Below are 25,406 nucleotides of genomic sequence, written 5' to 3' on the forward strand. Positions count from 1 at the left end.
AATGAGTGGTGTGTAGGTCCACGCTTGGGATCCAAACCCACAAACCCTGGGTTGCCGAAGCAGAGCACATCAACTTAAACACTATGCCACTGGGCCATCCCAGAAGGTTGCTTATCTTGACTTTGAAAATAGCTGGGCTGGGAGGTGCTGGATCTGGTGGCTAAGAGTGAAGGGCAGAGTCCCATCCCTATCCTGTCTCAAAAATACACAAAACTTATCAGTGGCTGCCTCTGGGGAGGGAACTGGGTTTTTTTTTTTTTTTCACGTACTTTTTTGTACCGCCAAATTTTTTTTAACCGTGTGTGTGTCTGTGTGTGTGTGTCTGTATTACTCCATTAACATTTTTTCTTTGCTTTTTTTTTTTTTTGGTGAGGAAGATTGGCTCTGAGCTAACATCTGTTGCCAATCCTGCTCTTTTTGCTGAGGAAGACTAGCCCTGAGCTAAAATCCGTGCCCATCCTCCTCTTTTTTGTATATGGGATGCCACCACAGCGTGGCTGGATGAGCAGTATGTATGTCCGTGCCCGGGATCTGAACCCGCAAACCCCAGGCCGCTGAAGTGGAGTGCCTGAACTTAACCACTACACCACCATGCTGACCTCTCCATTGATATATTTTTTAAGTGATTAAAATGCCTCTTGCATATAAGCTTCCCATATTTACCCAGAAGAACTTCCCTCCTTATTGTCACGTCTGCATCCAGAATAGCCTTAGTATTTCTTCTTTCCCGCAAATTGTGGCCTCAGCCCTCTCCCCTTGCCTGTAAGTTGCACTACCCTTGATTTATATTCATGATGCTCTAGTGTACATTTGTGTTCCACGCACCTTGCAGCCTATTTATATCCTTTAATGTTGTGCTTTTGCTGTCATGCTCTCCTGCACATGGTCCATGGAGTCAGCATGTCTTTGGTGGCCTACAATGAGTACTCCCAGGGGGCCAGGCAGTGCTTCATACACAGCAGGAGCTTAATTACTGCTTGTTCATTGGCTAGTCATTCATGGATAATTATCTTGGTAAGGCATTATCACAGAAGCTCAACAAAGCTCAAAAGCTCACATAATATGATGGTACTATACTTTGTTACACTCCAGAATAGAGCGTCCCCAAAAGCCCTGGGCCCATAGAGTCTCTTCTGGCCAGTTCAAGATCTACACAACTCAGGACACAAGAAAGGCCAGCAGCGGTCAGTGGTCAGTGTCTCTGGTGTTCATCTGGACTGCTCCAGCCCCCATCATTTCCTGCTCCTTCTGCTTACCACACTACTTGACTCTGCAACTCAGCTCCCAAAACATACCTCAGACCCCCTAGACTCCTTTTGCATATATTTTCCTGGTTTTTACTCTTGACACTTTCTCCAGGATATGGCCTGTCTCCACAATTGTCTCCGGGAGGAAGCCAGCCCGGCCAGCCATGCAGCGGAGAGGGATCAGATAGAGCATGAGCAAGTGCATGTTGTGGCTATCTCCCACGAGACTGAATGTCCCCCTGGGATCGGGGGTCCCAGAATCTGCTGTTCCAGTGTGAACAAGGCTGAGAGACACTGACTGCTCACCAGAAGGCCAGACTCTTCTCCAGCAGGAATTAGATAGACATACATTTATTGATGGCCCACAGTGTACTTTGGCTGCTATAAAGAGGAAAAGCACAGATTATGGAGGAGACACATAAATGTAATTCAGGAAAGAAATTTAGACTGCCTCTGACTAACACCACAGTTTTATATTAAATTCATATGTTAAATACAGAGTGGGGCAGTTGAAGAACCAGGCTCCATGCAATATCACCTGTTGGGGTCTCTGAGTAGGGTCTCTTCCAGTTCACCTTCATCCCTTTCCTGGGCTCAGCCAGTGTCTCAGCCTGCTCCCCACAGCCTTGTGGAAAGGTCTGGCCTCAAGACTCAGCGGAGCCCAGCGTAGCATCTAGTTCCCAATTGCTCAGCTGTCTGAGCCCTCCCTCCAGCGTGTGCCATAGGGAGCCCTCATCAGGACTCAGAACTTAATAAGATATGGTTTCTAATTGTGAAGATTTTATGAAGAAAACAAAATAGATGTCTAACAATGTGCTTTCGTAAATCAAACATCATACTGTAGACAAAGCAGGTCTCACTGCCCAACCATCAGGACAGTGTGGGCTCGGGGTGATTTTTCCACTCAGAGACAGGCTTCCTCTGCACCATCTCCTCTCACTCCTGCCCACTCCCCCTTGTGACCAATTGGCCAGAGGGAGAGGTTAAATATGTGGTGGGGGAGTTTTTCCTCTGTATTTGAGTAAAGCCCAGGCCCAGCCCCCTGGGAGAACCTGCCAGTGGCTTAACGGCTAGTTAGCCCACCTTCACAGAGGGGGGCTGTTCCTCTTTGTCTGAGTCACGGTTATGTTTCCTTCCTCTTTGGAAGATGGGCCATGGCAAGGGGAACATCTAGAAATGCCCTCATCCCAGATTAGGGAGGAGCGGAAATGAGTAACAGATTAGAAAACCAGAAGAGAATCTTGATGTTAATAATAACACCACCCTACATTTACATAGCACTTGAAAGACTACCCGTACTTGGACTTGCTGTGTGGTCTTTCGTGAACTACCTAACCTCACCACCCATTCTTGTCCAGTCTGTAAATTGAGAGAGATTATTTAACAGCCTTGCCCTTATAATGGCTGTTAGAAATCATTTAAAAAAAAAATATATATATATAGACCATGAACAAACTCTCATCTCCTCTCCAAACTAGAAACTGTTCTGCAGAGACTCATGTGGTATCATCCATTGTGCTGATTCCCAAAGCAGATGCTGGGATGTAAGAGAGATGAGAGCAGCTGTGTCAACTAGGAATATATACAAAAGTTCTCCAGCTCCTTGCGGCTCAATCGAGCAGGGTTCTGGGCTTTGAGTTGTCTCTTTCCAACCTGTGGAAGAAAAGGAGAACTTCAGACCCTCCCACTAGGACATTGTCATTACAACCCAGTGGGGTATGAATTATCATCCCCATTTTACAGATTGAGAAAGTGAAGCTCAAAGAGGTGAAACAAATAACTCAGAGTCAAGAGCTAGAATGAAGTAAAGGAAGGGCTTGAATCTAGTTCTTCTGGCTCCAATGCTAGTGTTTTTTTAACCACATCATGCTTCTTTATGAACCGCCTAGATTGCCTTGGCACAGTGTCCTCTACAACCCTGAACTACACAAGGGTCTATACTGGACTGTCCTGAACTGTCCAGTTGGGTTTAATGTGGGGCTACAGCTGAAGCGCCAGGAATCCCAGCAGACACCCGTCCACTCTCTCCCTTGTGACAAATGGCAACATCTTTATTGGATCACAGGTGGATGCTCAAAAGTGTAGTATGAGACTAATGGGTGGGGGTACTCTCTATGATTTAATTTCTCTGGGTATAAATGGAAAGTATAATTATACCTACTTCATAGCATTCTGTAAGGATTAAATGAGATAATTCATGTGAAACCACTGGCAGGCCACCGTATATATAATAAACCCGCAATAAATGTTGAGCCCCTACTTTCCATCCCCTAAATGGCCTAATGGGAATCAATTCAGCCACCAGGCTCAGTCGTCATCTTTATACAATGTCCATCCCAGCAGCAGCTTAAGATCACTTATGTCCTGGAATGATTCCCAATTACTTGCTAACTTTAGGAAATCATTTAGATTCACTTATCCCCCCCCTTACCCCCTCCCCACCCCCCGGAAGGAGACATGTCCAATGTGTGGCCCACAGCTGAGGGACTAGCCTGGGGACAGCCCTAATTTAAAACTCAAGCTCTCTAGTAAGAGTCAAATGTAATATGACCTTGGGTTAGACTCTCACTCTTCCTGGACCTCAGTTTCTTCTTCTCTATAATGAAGACCTGGATCAGAGGATCCCTAAAATTCTTACAGCTCTGGGACTCTGTGGATGACTTTTTCACAAGGGTATGACTTCAGGGCTATGCCTTGGGCACTAAACCCATTCAGAGGGAGTTCCAGAATCTTACCTCTTCGTAGATAGTGCTACTGAAGGGAGGGCTGTGGTTCCTCTTCTTGGATCCAGACTGGAAATTCAGAGGGTTAAAGAGTGCTTAACTTCAAGTTAAGACGTGTCCCACTTGTAAATGATGTGAGAAGTCCCAAAAGAGACTCTGGGCCCAGAAAGTCCCTGTAGTATCCCCAGCCAGAAATGAATAGAATCTCCTACCCCAGGAGGAAACCATGGTGGGTTTATGCTTTCCAGAGAAGGCACAATACAACTTGCATATGATGTGAAATTTCTGAACTAAAGTCAGAGTTTAGTATCCCACACCCATATGCCCCTCAAAACCACACATACACACATTCACAGCACACATGCACATACACATACACACGTATCCTTCAGACAAATCTAATACTGCCTCAAACCATGTATCTCTTCAACACATAGCATACACACACACCCCTGGTGTACACAATTCTGGCACACAGATAAGTCCCAACCCTAGCACATACCCTGAACATGGTGAAATGATGGAAACACTAGAATTCAGAAGCACTCTCAGTGGTATGCAGAGTCTTCATAACATAATACCAAAACATGTGACCATGGTGTCTGTTACTCTCTATATGTTCATGTATCGTAGTATATAATTTAAATATAAATATCTCTTGTGAAATCCAAGTTGATTGAATGACTTATTGGAAGAAGGATGAGTGAAAATTCTGAAAATCTGTCCTAAACTCTCCTGGATTTGATATGAACACATGATTGCTGATGGGCATGTATTCAGCAATTCCATAGTTTGGCAGATTCCCAACTTCCCAAACTACCATGTTAAGGTTATGACTTCATACCGTGACTCCAGCCTCAGGAATACCATTCTTCCCACCCCCTCCCACCAAAGGTGAAAAGATGACCAGGGCACCAGGATACCCAACTCTGTGGTTCTAGGTACACATAAGAGCTGTAAGCTCAGCTTGGAGGAGGATTCTAGGGGACCATGATGGATTACTTTAGTCCGGGGCCTCCACCAGCAGGTGACTGGCCAGAACCTTTGTCTGGTTTCCTGAAAGTCAACACTGTGTCTCTCTTGGTCCAGTCTACTCCTCCAGCTCCAGGCTATATACACCTGCCTTGAAAAACCCCTCCAGGATCTCTTGCCATAGCCTCAGCTGGCCTACTAAGGACTCCATGGTGCCTCTGCACAAAGCACCTCCTTTCTGATTGTCCTCTGCCTCCCATAGAAACTCCTTTAATCCACTGTTCTCTTAGTCTCAGAGCTGTTCTTTTTCTCCAGACAGACCCAGAAAGACATTTCTAGTTGGCCCATTAACATTTAAATAAGGTCATTTAACACAAGCTACACAGATACATACAGTGGAATACAACTCCCTTGGAAGTGCACACACTCTCTACCAACACGTGCCTGCCTATGCACATGCAAAATACACATCTGTATCAATGGCACCCCTGGAGGAGGAGACTCACCTTCTGGGAAGGCTGTATTAATGCATATAATGTATTTGCAGTTTCTTGTGATGTGGAAGCAGAAGACTACAGAGAAGAGAAATAAAGTCATTTCAGAAGCATAGATGCAGCACAACCCTAGAAAGAGAGGTCACTTCTTCCATCCCTCCCCCTCAACCCCACTCAGACAGAAGCTTTAAGTGTTAGTGAAAAGAACCTTGGACTAGTTGGGAGGTCAATCTGAATGCTAGTCCCACTCTGTCATTAAAGACAGCTACTGTCTGCTGAGCACTCATTCTGCACATGTGTTCTCCCCTAACACTCATAACACTCCTATAAGATAGAAATGATCATAATTTGCCACATTCTACAGACGAGGCTCTAAAAGGGTAAACAGCCCAAGTCAGGGTATTTGCAGTAGAAGCAGGACTTAAGAAAAGTTAGTTTAAGTTAAGGATTTATGTTAAGAAAAGAACTCTCCAGGGTTCTTTTCTTAACATCTCAATGCCTCCCTTTGGCAACATGCCTTCCTTCTCTGGGCCTGAACCAGGTGTCCTCAAAAGCAGGTAACGATCCTCTTCCTAAGATGCTCCAGAGGAGGAATCTCATTCTCAGTCAACATCTCAGTCTGAGAAGAGCTCTTCATGCCATTAATTCAAATTCCTCTTGTTGGAATTCAATGTGGCTCATGTCAGACAACGGGCAGATATCAATCGCTCTTACATATCTCTTTAAGGCTCTTTGACTCGATCCACTCTCAGTGAATCACATTGTCTTAAGGAAATCAAGAGGAGACAACACCGACCTTGAGAATGCCAGAGTGGCTGAGTGGTGGAGGCCTCCTCCCTCCTTTCTTCTCTTCTCCTCCACTTCTCTCCTCTCTTCCTCTCCCCTTCACTGCCTTCTCTCCCCCTCTTCCCCTTCCTTTCTCCTCTTCCTGATCTTTCTCTGAAGCCTGTCAACATTCCCCAAGGATTTTCTTTGCTCTGTATCTTAGCCACCAAACTGAAGAGGTTGCTGCTTCAGGTCTTAATTCTCTGAAGTCATTTTTATCAGAAATTTTTCACCACTGGCCACCAGGAGGCAGCATTTCCCTTGAGAGAGATGCCCCAGCCTGGGTTATCAATAATGTCGTCTTAGCTGTCAGTATTAGAGGAAATTTCTCCACTTCATGGGTAAATTTCTATAATCCCAGAATGTTAGAGATGGGTTGGGGGGAGGTGGAGCGGAGATTCAGAAACCGTGTGGCTCAGCTTTGCCACTACCCAGCTACATGGCCTTGAGCACATTAGTTAACCTCTGAGTCTGTTTATTCATCTGTGAAATGAGGTTTGTATTAGGCTGACTTCATGAGATCTAGTATGCGTGGTCATGAGGTTATGTGAAATTCGTTAAGAAAATGGACATAGTAAGTATTTAATGAATGTTATCATTGCCATAATAAAATAAAAGAGAACAACATAGATCCATTATTTCCTGAGAACAAGTACAATAAAGAGTGCATAGACCATAAAAAGTACAAGGGCCCCAGGTATTGGAAGCAGCAGAGAGGGAAAACAGAAGTTGGGTTCCCTGAAAGATTTCCTTCTCCTACTGACTTTTTCTGGGCCACTCCTGCTGCCAGGCATGGGAGAAAAAAGAAAGCCTGCATCAGACTTTCCAGCTCTGTTCAGCTCTGTCAAGACACTCCAGATCCACACTGATCTTTTCAAACAACTTAATGCAGCTGAAACCAAGTGGCTATCTTCTAGATTCCAGAGGACCAAGGTTTATTCTGCCGTTCAAGGATATGAGTGTCTTGGGGGCATGAGGAAGCCCTGTAGACAGGTATGGAATGGATTAGAGAAACAAGAGTCGTACCCGGGACTGGATCATGGAGTAGACGGTGCTTCCTTTTCCAGGGGGATTCTGCCACTGTTCCTGCACAGGAAACAGTAAAGGACATGTGGTAATGTGAGTGGGCAGCTGTGTCTGTCCAGATTCGGATGGAGTGAGAAGAGCAGAAAGAAAAGGGGTTCAAGGGGCGGAGGGATGCATTTACATGGTGACTGACAAACAATAATGTACAACAAAAATTTCACAATAAAAAAATAATAATAAAAAAATAAATAAATTATATTGAAACCAAAAAAAAAAAAAAACAAAAGAAAGAAAAGGGGCTCTTGGAAGCAGGGGAGAGAGGAGGTCATTGGTCACCCGGGGATGGGGAGAGACAGAAAGAGCAGCTCACAGTGCAGCATTAGTGTCAGGAGCGAGAAACCACCCAGGTGAGAAGGGATTACAACCAGTGACCCTGCCCAAGGTGGCTCCCGTCACTTGCTTTACTTTGGTAACTTAGGAACTTGCTTTTGCTGACTTTTTGACTAAATTTACCACACCACCACTGATAATGAGCTGAGCTCTGAGTAGGGCTGTGATCTGAGCCTTAACTCAGGGCACTGAAATTCAGAGGCTTTAAACGTTTTGAAGACTGAGCACACTAAAGCCCCCTCTCTAGATCCAGCCTTGGTGACCGGATTGCCCTTGGCCTCAAGCCTGCTCCCTGGGCAGCAGCAGTGCTGGGTGGAACCCTGCACCTAAGGCCAAAGGCAGGGGTCACCCACTCTTCCTGCTTGCCTCCTCTTGTCCTGCCCCACAAGAGATTGGAGGTGTTTTATGCTGCTTGCCCCTGAGTGCATATTACCAGATTGGACTCTGGTGGGGAGCCAGGAGAGACCAGCAGAGTTCACTCGACAAGGTAGAGGCTGAGCTCCCGGGAAGTGGGAAGTCGTTAAGAGGAGCAGAAAAATATCAGCCATCCTTGGAGGCTGGAGAGTCACGCATATCTGGCAAGAAACAGGAGTTTGTTGCTTCTCTCTTCTGCCTAGACCTAAGTGAAGTGTCTCCAGAAAGGTCGGAGCTGGGCCTCAAAGTGAGACCACGTGAAGCTTGAGATTTAGGCCGTCAAACAGAACCTTGGAGACAGTAGGGAGAGGCCAAGGAAGGAGGAGGCCATGAGAGGGAGGAACCTCTGAGTCAGAAGCAGAGTAATAGGCCTGAATTCCCAAGAGGTATTGTTTTTTTACTCTAAATAGTTATTTATCCCTATATTCTCCTTCCTTTATCTAATCTAAAGTAATCTTCATTTTGTAGGGAGAAAAGGCTATTTGTAGTGAGCATTTGGGCATTAGTGGCTGTAGGTAGATGCACTTGCTCTTGGGAATTTCTACCAGAGTCTGGTAGTGATGGGAGAAACAAAGTCTGCTTTTATTTTTCATACCCCAATATTCCACTGCTGGGGCAAGGAAATGGGCTGGGGGAGCTGTCCTGACTCCTAATCCCACTGAGCCCAGACCTGAGGGAAGCTGCGTCTCTGTTGGAGGAGGCCTCACAGGGCCTCACACATGTGATAGGGCACAAGAGACCACCCTGTGACTTCCTGCCTCACGTCCCTAGGCCAAGCGCCAGGAATGGGGGTGGGAAGAGGGCCCTTCCCCCCATGCCCCCACCCTTCCCACCTGGCAGTTCCGTTAGCCACTGCCTTCCCCCAGGCCTGTCACCACATCCTGCCCTGTGCAGGGGCAGAGCACTGGGGGGCCCCCTGCAGCCCCTCTGCAGTTTCCTCCTCTTCTGCACCCTTAGGTGACAGGCAGAGCTGGCCACTGCCCACAGAGACTGGCGAGAGAGGTTCCCGGAGGAGCCAGCTCTGGACTGTCCATCACCCCTACGCTAAGCTGGTTACTCTCTCTAGTACCTCAGCCAGACTCAGGCCTTTTTTCCCAAAACGTTGTGAATGCAGTTCCCTGAGCCAGCTACAAAACTGTTATACTTTGGCTGGTCAGGCTGGCATCCTCCCCAGCCTGGGCAATGATCAAGGGACCCACACAAGTAAACTTGGACTTGCAGGGTTAGGAGAATTTGTGCTCAGACACAATATAACAGAAGGTTGGACTCTTCCTGGGGCTTAACCCAGCTGGTTAGACTGGGCAGAAATTAGGACACCAGGGTGCCAGCTGGGGAGGCAGAAGGAGCATTCTGCCCTCTGCTATGGATTTCTTTGTGCTCCATCCCTTCTCAGCAGGTATGAATCCACACCAAGATGCCGCTTCTGCCTCCTTTCATCTTCTCTGCTCCCTTGTTTTCCTCTTTTCCTCCATGGCCAGAGCTAGGAGGCTGACGGAGAAAAGATAGATGGAGGGGGCTGAAGATCACTTTGAGAGGACAATTGTCTGGTTCTCTTTGTCCCTCTGCTCCGAATGGTCATCCTCCTAAGAGCGTCTTCCAGACCAGTTAAGACAAAGCCCAGCCCCTAGGGTGCCGTACTTGATTTCTCCTGATTTGCAGGTTGTTGACATCTTCATAAATTGTCAAGTATTCCCCTGAGCTGGTCTCTGTGAGAGAAAGGAAGCAAAGAACATAGTTGCAGAGACGTCCAGAGGGCATCTTGTCCAGACTTCTGCTTCTGGCAGTCTCACCTCCATCCCAGATGGCCAAGACATCAAGTAAGCTTCTAGAGAGGAGGGAAGTTAGTGCTCTTCCCAGGATACCCTAAGAGCACAAGGGCAGCAACCAGCAGTGACATCTCTACTCTGTCAGGCTGGGCAGACCCCCACCAAACCAGCTACTTGCAGTAAATCTGCATGTTGGGGATCAGACTATAAATATTGGGCTGGCACCCCAGAAAGCAGGAACTGGGAGAAAGGGCCCAGCAGCCACTGCTTCCCCTCCCCCAACCATGGACGTGTGTATCCAACAGTCCCTGAGGGAAAGCAGGTGCTGTGCTCCCAGGCACAGGCTGCTGGGGATGTCAAATTGGCCAACAGCCCCTCCTTGGGACCCTCCACTTACGTGACTGCTTCCTCTTCCTCTTCCGCACACAGAAGCAGGTGAGGGTGCCAAGGAAAAGTGTGATTAGCAGAATCATGGTGATCACCAAATAGGGCAGAAAGACGAATTCTGAGGGATACAGAAGGCACGAGGCCTAAGCACTCGCTCAGCCCTCTCTCTTCTCCCTCCCTACCTGTCTGCTTCATGGGCTGTCTCAAAACTCATACTCCTCTCTGGTGTGGCTGGTCTCCTCACCTGAATTTACCTGTGAATTCACCATCAAGATTGTCCCTCTGCTCAATTGGGTGACCTCCCCTGACTGATGCTAAGAGCATGGGTATTAATATCTGACAGGCCTGGCTCAGACTCTACTTCTATGAGCTATGCACCCTTGTGCAACTTCCTTAGCCTCTCTGAGCCCGTTTTTCTCACTTATAAAAAGGAAATAATGTTATCCACATATGGGGGTAAATTACATGATCTAATATATGTAAAGATCTGGCATAGCAAATGTCACATCTATCCATTCTTTTGCTTTTAACTCAACAAACATTTATTGCATGCCTACTATGTGCCAGGCAAGTCTTCCATTTCACCTTCCTGCTACCCTGCCTTTGCTGCTCTTCCTCATTTGAACTTCTACATTTAACGTTTGTGTCACATATGTAGCCTGATATATAATCCAACCAACAGGGGGAGAAGGGAAAGGAATGAAGTGTTCCAGGTGCCAGGTGACTAGACTTTTTACAAACATTATCTCATTTAATCTTAACGGCAATCCAGTGAAGTACTTATTGTTACCATCCCCATTTACGCAAGAGAAAAATTAAGGCTCAGAGAGGTTAATGAATCTTCCTGAGATCACAGGGCTAGTGAATGATGAAGCCATAGCTGACATGACCCAAAAACCAGTGTTCTTGTCACTACACACTGCTGCAGCTTGTTCGCTTCTTTTTGCCCATGAGTACTTAGTTTTGTGCCCCTATGTGGCTGTAAGTTCCTTAAGGACAAGAACTACAGATTGTTTTTCCCCTGTATCGCCCATGCTGATGGCACACTGAGTCTTTGTTTATATAATAAAAAGTGGTGCAGACTTAACTCAGGGTAACTCTCAGGATAGGCATAAGCAATAAACTAAGAACTCTTCTAGGCACCCCTGTGATCATCCTGATGCATGACCCAGGGTACTGCTGTACAGCATAGTCACTTCTTGGACAACTATGTGGCTTGGGGGTGTTATCACTTGGGAAGAGCAAACAAGTCTCCAATCATCTCTCAGAGAAAGAAAATAACGATCAGCAGCCATGACAGGGCTGTGACTCACCAAACTCAGCATTCTCTATGTGAAGGAAAAACTCGCATCTCCTAGGAGATTGTTGATGGGGATAATATTCTTCCCAGACTCAGACAAGCCTGGCTTTACAAACTGTGTGCTAGAAGCCAGGACCCCCCTGGGGAAGGGCTGCAAAGCACTGGGGGAGGAACCAATGGATCTCATACCCAAGTCTCTCTTGTACATGAACCTGGTTGTGGGGTCCAACACCTTTAGCCCCTGTTATAGCCCCAAGTGCTCCACTTACTCTGATGGGCACTCGAACAGCCCCGGGTGAAGTTGAGGGTGTCATGTGCCCAGCTGATAGGATTGCTGACATTGCACGTATATACATGTGAGCCATTGACATCAGTCTCCTCCTCCAGGTAGGTGACATTCCTTGATGTGGGGATCAGCTCACTCCCTCTGTACCAAGCGTAGCTCACATTGCCACCACTGGAGACTGAGCAGTTCAGAACTGCTTGGCACATCCCTCTCTCCAGGGCCGTCAACTTTCCCTGCAGATAGGGCTTCTCAACATGATCTGGAAGCAGAGATTCTGATCAGAAAGGCATTGGAAATACAAGCCCTGCTGGAGTCAGAGGGGCAGAGTGAGCTGTCCTGAGGACTCACCAAATACAGAGACTTGAAACTGGCTTGTCCAAACTTTCCCAGAACTAACGGTGACCTCCAGGAGGTAGAGACCGCTGTCCTGCTGCTGAGCTGCCTTGATGATCAGAGTCAAGTCCTCAGTCGTAAAATTGAATCTCTTCGTGGAATTATTTGAAGTCCAATCTAAACTGTTTGAATGATTATTCCAAGACAGTATCACATTAAAATCTGTCTTTGAGAGCAGCTGCACCTTCCAGCGAGCAGAGCTTGCGTTTGTCTGTGTGCGGGGGGGCCGTAACCAGAGAGGCTCTCCTGAGAGTCCAACCACAGCATCAGCAGAATTTAGGGATTCTAGGAAAGAGAACTCAGGCTGGAGGTGGCAAGAAGGGTGTCAGTCCTGAGCACTGTGGGCAGTTGGATATGACTTCCCTTAAACCAAGAAGATAGGGGTGAATATGAGGAGCCCAGAGCCTAAAAGAACCTGAAAGTGGACTTCCCTCTCTCTCCCTCCCCTTCTCCCCAAGCTCTGGGCCTCTACTCTGAAGGAGCCCACAGACCAGTAATAATAGCTAAAATCATTTGAGTGCTTACTATGGGATAGGCAAGTTTTAAACACTTTACATGTTTTATCTATTTGACTTCACAATGACCCTACAAGAGTTTTTTTTTTTTTTTTCTGGTGAGGAAGATTAACCCTGAGCTAACAACTGTTGTCAATCCTTCTCTTTTTGCTGAGGAAGATTGGTCCTGGGCTAACATCCATGCCCATCTTCCTCTACTTTATATGTGGGACGCCTGCCACAGCATGGCTTGATAAACAATGCATATGTCCGCACCCGGGATGGGAACCCCAGGCCGCCAAAACAGAGCATGCAAACTTAACCACTATGCCACCAGGCTGGCCCCCCCTACACGAGTCTTATTCCCATTTTACAGGAGAGGAAACTGAGCTAGAAAGAACTTACAAGTAACTAGCCTAAGTTACATAGTGAGAAAGATGAGCTGGAAATCCAGTCAATTTGGCTTCACAAGATGAATTCTTAACCACAATGTTATAAACACCATATCTGATGTGACTCCCTCCCTACAGTGCTGGGGCAACCACTAGTGGCCAGCAGTGACTACTGGAAATTCCAAATGGCCAGACCCAGTACCACTAACCCTCCAAGCTGAATTCATGGCTCCTTCCTCTGTCCTCCGATAGAGCTAGATTCATAATCCTCTCTTGTAGTACTTGGCACATCCTACTATGTTCATTACTCATTAGTGTTTCCCAATTTTTTAGTCACTAGAAAGTCTCCACAAGGATTGCTCCCTAGAAAACAATTAAAAAGAGAAAAATAAAACTATACTGCCTAGGCATATCTCAGCACTTCCTTCTCTAGGGGTCACGATGGGAGCTAATGAACATGGAGTGTGACATAGAGCTACTTGTCATTGCCCACCCTAGAGCAGCCCAGTGTAGTCAATAAAGAAATGTGGAAGTTCCTGTGGTCATTTTTGGCAGGGTAGCTATGTGGCATGGCCCAGTAGATGTAGGAAATAAAAAAGTCTGTCTAGGTGGGTTGGAGAGGGTCAGGGAGAATTTGGAAGACAGACTAGAAGACAGGGATAGTTATACAAATGTATCTGTTAAAATGGAGGGCATCGAGAAGAGAACAATGGAGAGAGAGGGATTTTTAGATGTCCATATGCATTATAAATGCGCTCACTCCCAACCACATTTTCACCCTGGCATTTCCTCGAGACTGTGTAAACTATTGAAGGACTTGTAATTACTACTAGGTTGATAGAATATGTTTCTTTGATCTTGATCTACTCCTAAGAGTAAATATATGATGCTCCTATTCATATTCCTATGACTTGAACTGGCTCTGTCTATTACCAAACCAAAAGCAGAGACTGTGCCGTGCATCTCTGTGTCTTTGTCTCCCAAGGTCCTAACACCATATTTGAGAACAGGCCAACTCAACTAGCATTGCCCAAAGATCCTGAGAACAAATATGAATAGAAAAATAATTACTAAACCTGCAAAAAGGACATACACTATCATCATCAATTATTCAGTATTTACTGAGTCCCCACTATAACTGGGGCCCTGAAGAGTCAGGGCCTCTTTGTGTATAAGACATGGTTCCTGACTCCAGAGAATTTGTGATCCGGGAACAGAATATATTTTTATTCTGCAGCATACACTTAATGGTTGAGATAAAGAATCATCTAAGAAATTCTAATTCTGATATTGGAAGACCAGATTAAGACATGCCAACCAACTCTCTCATTGAGAATAACTAGAAAAAAAAAGGGCAAAATATAAAACCACATTATTAAATGCATCAGAGAGCTAATAAAACAGTGAAATATTATTGAGCCAACATTCTGGAAGACAGAAACTTAGAGAGGTGAGACCAGCATTTTTGACTGCTATTCCCTGGAGGCTTTTCTAATGCCATAAAAAGCAGCTGAAAAACTAAGAAGCCAAGCAAAGCTTACAACAAACTCAAGGAACTAAGAGATCATGGAGTTCAGCAAGCTCCTCTTAGGAAATGGGTATAATCCATCAGATTTGGGGTTGGTACCATAAGGCACTACACACTAAGAATAAGTGTGAAGAATAAATAGACCAGTTCGCACAGGAACTGAAGCCTAGTAAAACTTAACTGTGAATTGGATTAAAGTGATCTAGAATTTCTCGTATTTCTAACCTACCTGCCTACTAAAGGCAAATATAAATTATTCCTGAAGGAAAATAACATCAACCCGAGAATCAAATTATTTCTAAAATTTTTCATACATAGTGTCCAAAATGAAATAAAAAATAAACACGTGCAAGAAGAGGAAACACATCTGAAAACCAAAAGAAAAAACAGGCAATAGAAATAGACCCAAGGGGCATCTAGATAACCAAGTTATTAGTCATAAACTTTAAAGTAATTATGTTTAATACATTTAAGGAGATAAAATTTCAGTTGGAGAATTTCAGCAGAGAACTGGTGTGACAGAATGCAAAAATGGCCATGCCCCTTGCAATGTGACTTTGCAGCTCCTTCTATCATCAAGAGATAGGGTTCACTTCCAACCCCTCCTTGGATTCGATTAATTGGCCTGCCTGGTGGATGGAGAAAGGAAGATGAAGGAGGGCATTACAGGCAGAGTGGCAGCATGGGTAAGGACACCCACACTTCCAGCTTATGAGTCGGGTAAGGATGGTAATACAGCTCTCTCCAGCAGGTTTGGAGAGTGAGGTGCTAGAACATAAATTTAATTTTTAGGGATTTTTGGTAGATTTATTTTATTTTTACCTTTTATAAAATTGTGAGAGGTAGCACAAATATTAAAAGATGCCTAAAATATAAATGTAGTATAGTACAATGAATGATTATAAAGTAAATTCCTATATAACCACCCAGATCAAAACATAGAACTCTTTTTCTCGTTCTCCTTTGCTATCACAAAGTTGAATATGAATTATGCAGGAAGATGATTAAGTTATTGACTAGACTGTTAAATAGTTAAGCAATCAAGTGTGTGATCTACAGTCCTGAGGCTATACTGCCTTTGTGGTCATTTTAAAAACTATACCATTATATTTTCTTTTATTTTTAGGTAATATTGTATTAGTTTATACAGTTAAGGAAGGTTTGTCTCCAAATAAAAAGGAGCTAGAAAGAAGCTACAAGAAGAAGAACACCAAGTGTTATTTTGGTTTGTTGTTTTCGTTTTTGTGAGATAGTAGAAAATACATATATTTGTCTCTTCCCCTGATTCCTGGCACGGAGCTCCTAAAACACTTGTAATTTCCTAAGTGATAAGAGTATGTCTTGTTCAATTATTTGATCTTTGACTCCATCCCTGACACAAGGCTCCTAAAAACCTTGTAAATTCCTAAGTGTTAAGAGCACGAGGAGCATCTTTTGTTCTAATGAGGTGACTCTGGGTGGGCTCTTGGATGGCTCCTGGATGGGGGCACTGGTCACCAGAAAGCCCAAGCGATGACTAAAGCTTGGAATTTTCAGCACCATGCCCCACCCTCCAGAGAAGGGAGACAGGTTGGAAATTCATCATGCCTATGTGAGGACGTGCCATAAAAATCCCAATAGCACAGGTTTTGGGGAGCTTCCAGGTGGATGAACACATCCATACCGGGATGCACCCCATCTCCACAGGGTCAGAAGCTCCTGCACTCAGGAACCTCTCAAACCATGCCTTGTGTATCTCTTCATCTAGCTGTTCTTCTGTATCCTTTATCATATCCTTTAATAAACTGATAAACATCAGTAAGTGTTTCCCTAAGTTCTGTGAGCTGTTCTAGCAAATTAATCAAACCTGAAGAGGGGGTCATTGGAACTGCTGATCTACAGACAGTCGGTCAGAAACACAGGTGATAACCTGGGCTTGCGACTGGCATCTAAAGTGGAGCAGGGAGCAGTCTTGTGGGACTGAACCCTTAACCTGTGGGATCTGATGTTATCTCTGGGTAGGCAGTGTCAGAATTGAGTTGAATTGTAGGACACCCAGCGGGAGTTGCAAAGAATTGCTTGATGTGAGAAAAATCCCCACATTTGGTGACCAGAGGTGTCAGAAATGAAGTGTTCTATGTGACGAGTAAAGGAGACACACAGGACAGAAAGACATAGGAGGGAAAAACTGGGTCGTTTTCCAATACAGTTTTTTAAACCGGAGGAAAATGAACTAAGAGCAGAAAGCCAGGAGAAAAGGAGCAGTTGAGAAAAGATCAGAGATGTCCTCAGGGACTGTGCAGGTCCTGGCTGGCCTCCTGGATGAAGCAGTGATGTCCAGAGCACACGGGGAAGAACTGGCCAAGGAAGGGAGGAGAGCATCCTAGCACAAAGTAGAGGTGGATGTGTTGCTCATGGGAGTAGGTAAGGTAGGTTGACATTGGGGAATCCCTCACTGGTGTCTTCAGCACTGTGGAATTGTTAGCGGGGCTGATGGAATTCCTAACTGGTGTTTCCCTTTTCTTGAAGAAGGAGGGTGTAGGCTGATAGAGTCTGTGATGGTGGAAGAGGACCTTGAAGAGATGGTGAAGGTGTGGAATCACCTCTTTGGGAAATGGGAGAAGCTGTGGATCAGAAACAAGGATTCTCAGGACACTGAGGGCCCAGCTGAGATTGGAGGCTCTGAATCTGTGGTTGCTCTTTGTTGTTGAATTTTCTTCTGCATCTCTCAACAGCCCAGTGTGGGAAGGAGGAAGATGGTCGGAGTGAGGCAGGGCTGGATGGGGCTGGGGGCTAGGGTGAGGTTGTGGGGTAGATACAGTGGAAAGGCAAGAGGTCAAGGTGGACCTCTTGACTGGGAATTGTGATTGATACAAAGAGACCTCAGTCCCTGTCCCAGAGGGGTGTATATGCCAAATGGAGAGCCAAGAGAGGCCAGTATGAAACTTGGCCAGTATGAAAAAATAACTTCAACACAAGGTCTCACATGCTTAGTGAGAGATGGAGGAGGCCCCAACAACGAGAGCTGGATTATTCAGAGGGGAGAGCCCACAGCAGATTCCGGTGGTCAGAGGTGGGACCAGGGCTGCTGCCACAGCTGTTGCTACTGCTCAGCAGCTTCAGAGCCCCTCTTCCGGTGGTTAAGAACAAACAAGGTGAAACAGTAACTCTGCAGAGGGATAGCAGAAGACAGGTTAATCACCTGTCTTCCTCCTCAGGAAGAAGTGGGAAGCCAGCTCGGAGGATGGTCAAGGAGATAATCTGACCCAGCAGTGTCTCTCACTCAACCCTGAGCCCGGGTGCAGGAGCTCCAGCCTTCAAGGCCATGCAGTGTCCACAGTCAGCTCAGCCTCCTCTGACCTGGACATGCTGGTTGGAGAAGAGGTGAGGCCTGGTCGCCTGGAGACGGGGCAGGGGAGAGTCCCTGGCAGTATAACTTCCACCAGCCAACAAAAGGATGTTGAGGTTTTCTCAGCTCAGGGCTATGCCACCAGGCTTGCGGTGAAGGCAACAGGAGGGTTTCCTGCTGGGGCCTGAGTGAATGGAGCCCAGTGAGATCCCACGAGTGCTGGGAAAGGGCCGGCCCTAGTCAAGGCAAAATCCTAAAGTAGATACAGTGTCCTCCAGGGCTCATGTTGCACTTCACCTCCTCTCTTCCTCTCGACCTAGCCTCACCCTTGGGGGCTTCCTACTGACCACATGCAACCCCCTTACCTCCATCAGACATACCTGGCCCCTGTCCCACTCTTTGTACCGGTGACCTGAATCATCTCATTGTAATACTGTCTTCCTCCAAGAGAGTAAGTGCATTTGCCTTTCATAGTTCCCTTCAAACTCTGTGTTTTCCCTACGTCTGTTCAGGCTGTTCCCTGTGCTTAGATTGTCCTTGACTTTATCCCTATCTCTTGAACTCTTATTTATCCTTCAAGGCCTCTTCCCCAGTGTCCCCACCTGGAAGGAACCTCCATCTTCTCAGAGCCCTTTGTACCCTAAGTGTAGCCTCCCTGTCAGCGACACTTGGCATTTTCTGCCTTCCCTTGTAGTTATTGTCATTGTTCATGCCTATTTTCCTCTAACTGTCTGAAAGAGTCTTAAGGATAGAATCAATATCTGTTTTATCTTTGTTCCTCCACAAAATCTTGCATAGTTCTTGGAACATAGTAAGGGCTTAATGAAGCTGTTTAACTAATTAATTAATTAGTTAAATTCCAGAATGCACCTCAAGTAACTTCCAGAAATGACTCTGACGTAGGAACTTCGTGCAGAATACCAGGAAAGCCACGGAGTTGTGGTTCTTTTCGCTTTGACCTTCACCTTACAGTCTCCACACCCCTGTGCTTTCATTTCCTGTTTACAGGCCCTCAGAACGAAAAGCCAGTGGCCCCGAAGCAACAGGGAACTCTCACACACTGCTTGGTTAAGTCACGTTGGAAAACAGTTTGGCAGCATCTGCTACAGGTGTATACTCATACCGCACGATTATACCCCTAGAGATACACCCAACAGTCATGTACGAACAAAAAGCATGTACAAAAGGCTCAGAGCAGCATTATTATAATAGAAAGAAAAAAAAAACTGGAAATGACCCAAAGGTTCATCAATAGTAGATTAGATGAATAAAGTATTGTATAGGCATACAATGAAATATTATACAGCCATGAAAATGATCAGCTACAAGTAATAACAGATAAATCTCATCAGATGTTGAGCAAAAGAAGCCAAACACAAGAGTACATACAGTGTGATTCCATTTATATACAGGCAAAACTAACCTATGATGTTAGAAGTCAGAACAGTGGTTGTCTTTGTGGAAAGGGAGGATGTCATGAATGGGAGAGAATGCGGTAGATATAAGGGTGTGTTTATTTAACAATAACTCATTGAGACATTGAGACATTCATTTATAATTTTGTGCCCCTTTCTGTACACACGTCACACTTTAATAAAAAAGGCTTGTTTATGAAGCCAATGGGCCGGCTATCCCTAGAGTGATTTCTATAGAACAGGGTCCCTGCTGGGTGGTGCTGCAGCCCTGACTTCTCTGAGTCCCAGTCTCTCTCCTGTGCCCAGCTACTTCACCAGTCACACTTTGTTTGAGGGGAGGTGCAATGAGGAAGAGATAAGCAAAAATGACTCCAGTCTTCTTAGAACTCGCCTGGATCCCAGCCAGAACAGTCACAATCAGAGACTCCTCCTCGAGAAGTGAAAGTTGCAACACAATCTGTATGAATGGTGGTGATCCTTAGTGCTAATCTGGGAGATGCTGCCCCTGCCCTTTTTTTGTCTAGCACCTCTCACCCAGACCCCATAGCCCTGGTTGTTCACAGCCTCCAATGTGTCCTCTGGAATTCTCTCAGGATGCACAGCCAAAACCTGAATTTAGGGCCCCAAATGGACTTCAGGGCCCAGGCCCATTCCTGTGGACAGTGCTGTGTAGGTCCCTGATCCCCAACACATCTGACCCCAAAATCTTTCTAATCTGCCTCTAAGATGCCTGAAAATAATTCATCTATTCACTCAGCTAACATGACTCCTCGAGCCCAGGGGCCGTGTACTTACTCACTACTGAATTCTCAACACCCGGCCCAGTGCCTCATACAGAGCTGCTCAAAACATATCCAGGGGAGGGATGGGAGTAGAGAGGGAGATGTTATTGTGAAAACAGTTAGAATATTTTACAGCAGGACGTAATAATATGATTAAATGTCTTGAATACATGTTCCTTTAAGTTAAAAATGTTGAAGTCTCCCTAAGATCCTGGTTATGACAATGAGAAAGCCTCAGAAAAGGGTCACACATTAAAAATTTATCATCTTGTGCCAACCCTGATTGCCTAATGGTTCAAGTTCGGCACGGTCCGCTTCGGCGGCCCAGGTTTGGTTCCTGGGCGCAGAACCACACCACTTGTCTGTCAGTAGCCATGCTGTGGCAGCAGCTCACGTAGAATAAGTAGAAGGACTTACAACTAGAGCATACAACTATGTACTGGGGCTTTGGGGAGAAAACAGAACAAAACAAAACAAAAAACAAAAACAGGAAGATTGGCAACAGATGTTAGCTCAGAGCGAATCTTTCCCAGCAGAAAACCAAAAACCAAAAAACACTAATTTATTAAAAAAACAAAACAAAAACTTTATCATCTTATCTCAGGATTCTCTACCTCTCATTCTATTTGATTAAGTAAAGTCAACAAAGTATTACTGAATAGTCTCTTCTTGACTCTGATTACAAAACTAAGTGAAATATATGCCCAGCCTCCAAAGAGCTGAATAACATGAGTGTTCATTTTGGGGTATTTGTTATAACTCAATGTTTTTCTAAGCACTTTATATACTCTGTCTTGTCTAATCCTCACACACCCCTATGAAGCAAGCACCACTGCTGACTTCAAGTTATGGGTGAAAAACTGAGAAACAAGAGGTTAACTTCCTCAAGGCCACAGAGATAGTTTCTGGTTTAAAATTTAGAACAACTGTTCCCAGTGAAACTCTCTAGTAGACAGATAAACTCTCACTCTATTCCAGGATTATTAAAAGTATTCATTCATTCAATAAATATTTATTGAGTGTCTACTTGTGCCAGATATTGTTCTAGATGCTGAAGATACATCACGAACAAAACAGAGAAAAGCCCTTGCCTCAAGGAGCTTACCTTCTAGCGAGGGAAAGAAGAGCCTGGGAGACAGAAAATAAAACAAATAAGGAAACGGTGTAGTATTTAAAAGGGAGACGAGTACTACAAAGAAAAATAAGTGGAGAGGGAGATAAGGAGTTGCAGGATGGCAGGGTTGACATTTTTAGAGGGGAAGGCATCATTGAGAAGGTGGTATTGGAGCAGAATCCTGAGAGGTTGAGGGAGGAAGCCATGTGGCACGTGGTGCCGTGAGGGTGGGGTAGGAGCAGCGTTCCAGGTGGAGAACACTGAGTGCAAAGCCCTGGAGTGGAGGTGTTCAAGGACCAGCAGCCAGTGTGGCTGAAATGCAGTGAGCAAGAGGAAGGGGAGATGGCCAGGGAGGCCGGCTGCTGTAAAATGTATGGCTTTTACTCCGCTTGAAGTGAGAAGCCTCTGGAAGATTTTTGCAAAGCTCAGACATAGCAACTGAATGTAATGCATGATCCTGATTGGATGCTGGATCAGGAAAAAAATGCCATAAGGCATGTTATTGGGAAAATTGGTAATATTTGAATATGGGCTGTGTATTTGATTGTATCAATGTTAAATTTACTAAATTTGATAATTGTGCTGATATGATATGATATGATATGATATAGGAATGTCCTTGTTCTTCGAAGATATGTGCTAAAATATTTAGGAGTAAAGGCCATGATGTCTGCAACTTAACCTCAAATTGTTCAGCAAAAATAATAATTACTATGTATTTATATACACACACATATATATGGAGAGAAAGAGAAATAAAGCCAATGTGATAAGGTGTTAATAACTGGTGAATCTAGGTGAAGGAAATTCAAGAATCTTTGTATTATTTTTGCAACTTCTCTGCAACTCCAAAATTATTTCAAACTAGAAAGCTTGAAAATTAAAATAAATGAATAGAGCAGTTTCAGTCAGCTTACACCAGCCAGGCCCACAGATACAGGACATAGCAAGAAGAGAGAGAAGTTCCCTAAGACCAAAGTCCATGCCTCCTTATGCCCAAAGAATCACTCGCCCGCTTCACCTGCAGTGGTCTGGCATAGCCATGCCCAAAGAGAGTGCTGCAGCCCAGGGCATGGGGACAGAGGGAGCATCGTCCTCGTGTTACACAGGCTCATGATCTCAGAGTTAGCCTCAACATTCTGTCACTCTCATCTCCAAAGCCAGGCACAAAATCCCCTCAGTCCTACCCCAGCTGTCTGGGGCACTTTCGAGGCTGCTTAGACCGAGGATCCAACCTGGCTCTCTTGCCTAGGATCCTGGGTCACTGGGTCCCACCAGCCCACACACATGAGCCCCAGGCTCCAGACCTCTCTCATTCTGCTCCCAGTTCCTAGTCACGCTCTGCCTTCCTCTGCCTGTATTCATCACAAATGTCAAGACCACCTGAGCCTAGATTGTGTCTTCCTAAAGGACACCAGAGCGCTTGGAGGCTCAAGAATTGAACTAAGTACCCAGGGAGGGGAGTTTATTCCATATCGGGCTTCTAACAGGCCCTGGACACACACCCTGTGCCTCAGTTTCCTCCCTTTGCACCCAAGTGTGCCCTCCTCTCATTCCACCCCCACCCACGCTGCCCCTCAAAGAGTCACTCCAGGCTCCAAGTCTCAGAGCACCCTAGACTCCAGGGCTGGAGAATGAGGGGAGCAGCCCACAGCTGAGATCCCCCCAAGTAAACATGAGATGGCTTGACACCCAGCTGACAGCTTTCCGTTTGCTGTGGAGCTTCCTAATATTGTCTCCTTATCCCCCTTCCCTGCTGTCTGCCCCAAGCCAACATTGTCCTAATAATTCTCAGGCTTCTATGGCCTCTGGGCTGCTGGAAGAGCTGAGAGATGAGGGGCCAGGCCATGCAGATTAAGCCTCTGTCCTGGTTGTTGGCCTGCCCTCCCCTCCTCAGTGCTCAGCTTCCCTCCCTGACAGGGAGCAATCTGTCAGTCTCTGAGCTGCAGAACCACTCAACTTTCTCGTGAAACCCAAGCCCGGGGGCCACTTCTCCTCTCTGCTGGTAATCGCACCAAATTAGGGGATATTTCCTTTGTCCGTCTCATAGCCAGCAGGGAGGACACTTTCTCCCCACTATGCAGAAAGGTACATTGAAGCCAGTGGAAAGGAATCTCCTTGCCCAAGGCTGCCTGGATTAGTGATGGCATGGCCCAATCCGCTTCTCAAGGACCTCCCAACCCACTGCCAGCCTGACATGTCTGACTTCACCTGTCCAGAGCTGTCAGGAGCTGCTCAGAGTCACAGGCGACCATGTAAGCAGTACAATCCAGAGGCTCTGATCTCCCTGAGGGCCACTGCCCCCAGTACATACAAGCTCCCACCCATCCCAGGCTGGACCTCCTTACCTTGGCCTTGATGCCCCTTGAGGAGCAGGAGAAGTGTGAGAGCAAGAGCTTGCCCCAACATACCCAAAGGACAGAGGGGCCAGGCCGGCTCCTATCCCACCAGACACTCCGCAGTGCACAGGCTCAGCAGCCGCGAGTCAGCAGGAGGGCGATGGGGAGCAGAACTGCCTGTCTGGCCACAATTTCCTCAACTTGAGGCTGTTCTCATCGGCTGACAACTAATAAGGCCACTGAGGAAGCCCCAGTCCCTAGACTTGGTCTGACAGTTCCCACAAACTGAATTTGCAAAGGGTGCCTCAAGTGGGCGGGTGCTCGGAGTTCACAGTGGCTTGCAAAGGGAGCTTCAATACCTTGGCCCTCGCTCTGCCCCAGCCTGGCTGCTTCATTCAAAGGGCAGATGCCCAAGAAATTTTCCAATTCTCTCCATCCTACTGGCAATACGTAGAAACCTACCTGGGGACCAAACAGCCATGATGCTAGACTGTCTCATTCCAACAGGCAGTGTGAAGCAGAGGGGAGAGGGGTGGGGAGAGTGTGGGCTGAGAAGTGGACCCTAGACAAGCGGGAGAAGCGTTGAAGGAGAGGAGCAACTGGGAGACATAGGAGGAGGCCTGAGAACTGGGGGCACCTGACAAACCTGACAGACCTGGGGATGCTCTGCAAGACGATACTAAAGTTTAAACACATACAAATTCAAATTGTTTCATGAGAATTTGCTTTTGCTCCAGTTTCCTAACTGTACTTCTAAATTCCCTCCCTTCCTCTTTTTCTACTTTCCTATAGTAGTTCTGCCTTCCTTCTCTTGCCTTCTTTCATCCAGACAGAATGGAGACCCATTTTTGTGGTCCTCTCCCATCCACACTTCAATTCCACTCTCCAGAAGGGCCAGGCAGCTTTTGACCCTCCTCACACCTCCTTGGAGGGGTAGGGGCAGTGACTTCCCACCTTTTCCAGAAAGCATTTGCTTTCAGGCCTTCCCCAGGGTTCCGTGCCTTTTTCTTTCTTCTGCTTTCCCCTTAGCAGCAAATGCTTTCAGTTCCCTTCAGGTCAGCCCTTCTTCTCTTTGTCCATCCTTTGATCCATTTCCAATCACCTTGTCTGAAGCTGGGCTGAGGGGAGGCAGACTGAGAGCCTTGGCTGCCATGAAGGCTGCAGTGATGTTCCGGACAGAGTACAGGATTTGGAGTCAAAGACATAGACTTGAGTTCCAGTTCAGCAACTCACGACCTGTGTGATCCTGGCCAAGTTGCTTTCTGAGCCTGTGGGGTCAACAATACTCCCCTTCCTCATGAGGTAGTTTTTAGGACCAAATTAAAAACTGTGCCTGAGAGTATGCATGTAAAAAACCTTGGACATAGGTAAGTTTCATTTTGTTTTTTTAAACATAGCCCTACATAGCTTTTTCCAGCTGGTCTAATGGTTTCAGCTGTTCTCTTCTTTGTTTTTTCCCAAGGGGCAGCCCTCACCCCTGGAGAGTTTCCTCAGAGTTGATCTGGCCATGCCTTTGACCTTGAGAAGTGATACTCAAGACATGATGCAACAAGGAAGGATAAACTTACCCCCGTGAAAGACGGAAGACAAGGTCCAACTGTTCAAAGCAACTAATGAACAACAGGAATTAGGAATCTGCTTCACTGATCCTGACCCCAAAACCAGCTCCATCCTCTCCCCGCCAGTCATGTGGATGACCCACCAACCCCTAGAAACTAAACTGGAGCAGGCATACCACTTGCGTATCTCACGGTCCTTAACATACTCTACCACATAATAACTGCTACTTGT

General features: G+C 46.0%; 1 protein-coding gene across 1 annotated transcript; it reads right to left on the reverse strand.

The window, feature by feature from the left end:
* Nucleotides 1-1,409: 1,409 nt before the first annotated feature.
* Nucleotides 1,410-23,823, reverse strand: CD244 (CD244 molecule). Its single transcript, XM_058539602.1, has 9 exons — nt 23,625-23,823; nt 12,179-12,508; nt 11,814-12,089; nt 10,255-10,362; nt 9,730-9,797; nt 7,288-7,347; nt 5,449-5,514; nt 3,983-4,039; nt 1,410-2,900 (listed from the first exon to the last, which is right to left on the reverse strand). Exons 1-9 carry the CDS (start codon nt 23,683-23,685, stop codon nt 2,820-2,822), a joined length of 1,107 nt encoding a protein of 368 aa, XP_058395585.1. The 5' UTR covers nt 23,686-23,823; the 3' UTR covers nt 1,410-2,819.
* Nucleotides 23,824-25,406: the final 1,583 nt, after the last annotated feature.

The sequence above is a fragment of the Diceros bicornis genome, chromosome 4, assembly GCF_020826845.1.
Source record: "Diceros bicornis minor isolate mBicDic1 chromosome 4, mDicBic1.mat.cur, whole genome shotgun sequence".
NCBI lineage: Eukaryota > Metazoa > Chordata > Mammalia > Perissodactyla > Rhinocerotidae > Diceros > Diceros bicornis.

Bases quoted from the DNA above. Each gene is read 5' to 3' on its own strand.
- CD244 (XM_058539602.1), bottom strand. From the start codon at position 23,685: ATGTTGGGGCAAGCTCTTGCTCTCACACTTCTCCTGCTCCTCAAGGGG. The intron at 12,090-12,178 runs GTGAGTCCTCAG...CTCTGCTTCCAG, and splicing joins GTTTCAAGTCTCTGTATTTG to ATCATGTTGAGAAGCCCTAT. The intron at 5,515-7,287 runs GTACGACTCTTG...TCTTCTCTGTAG, and splicing joins ACTCCATGATCCAGTCCCGG to TCTTCTGCTTCCACATCACA.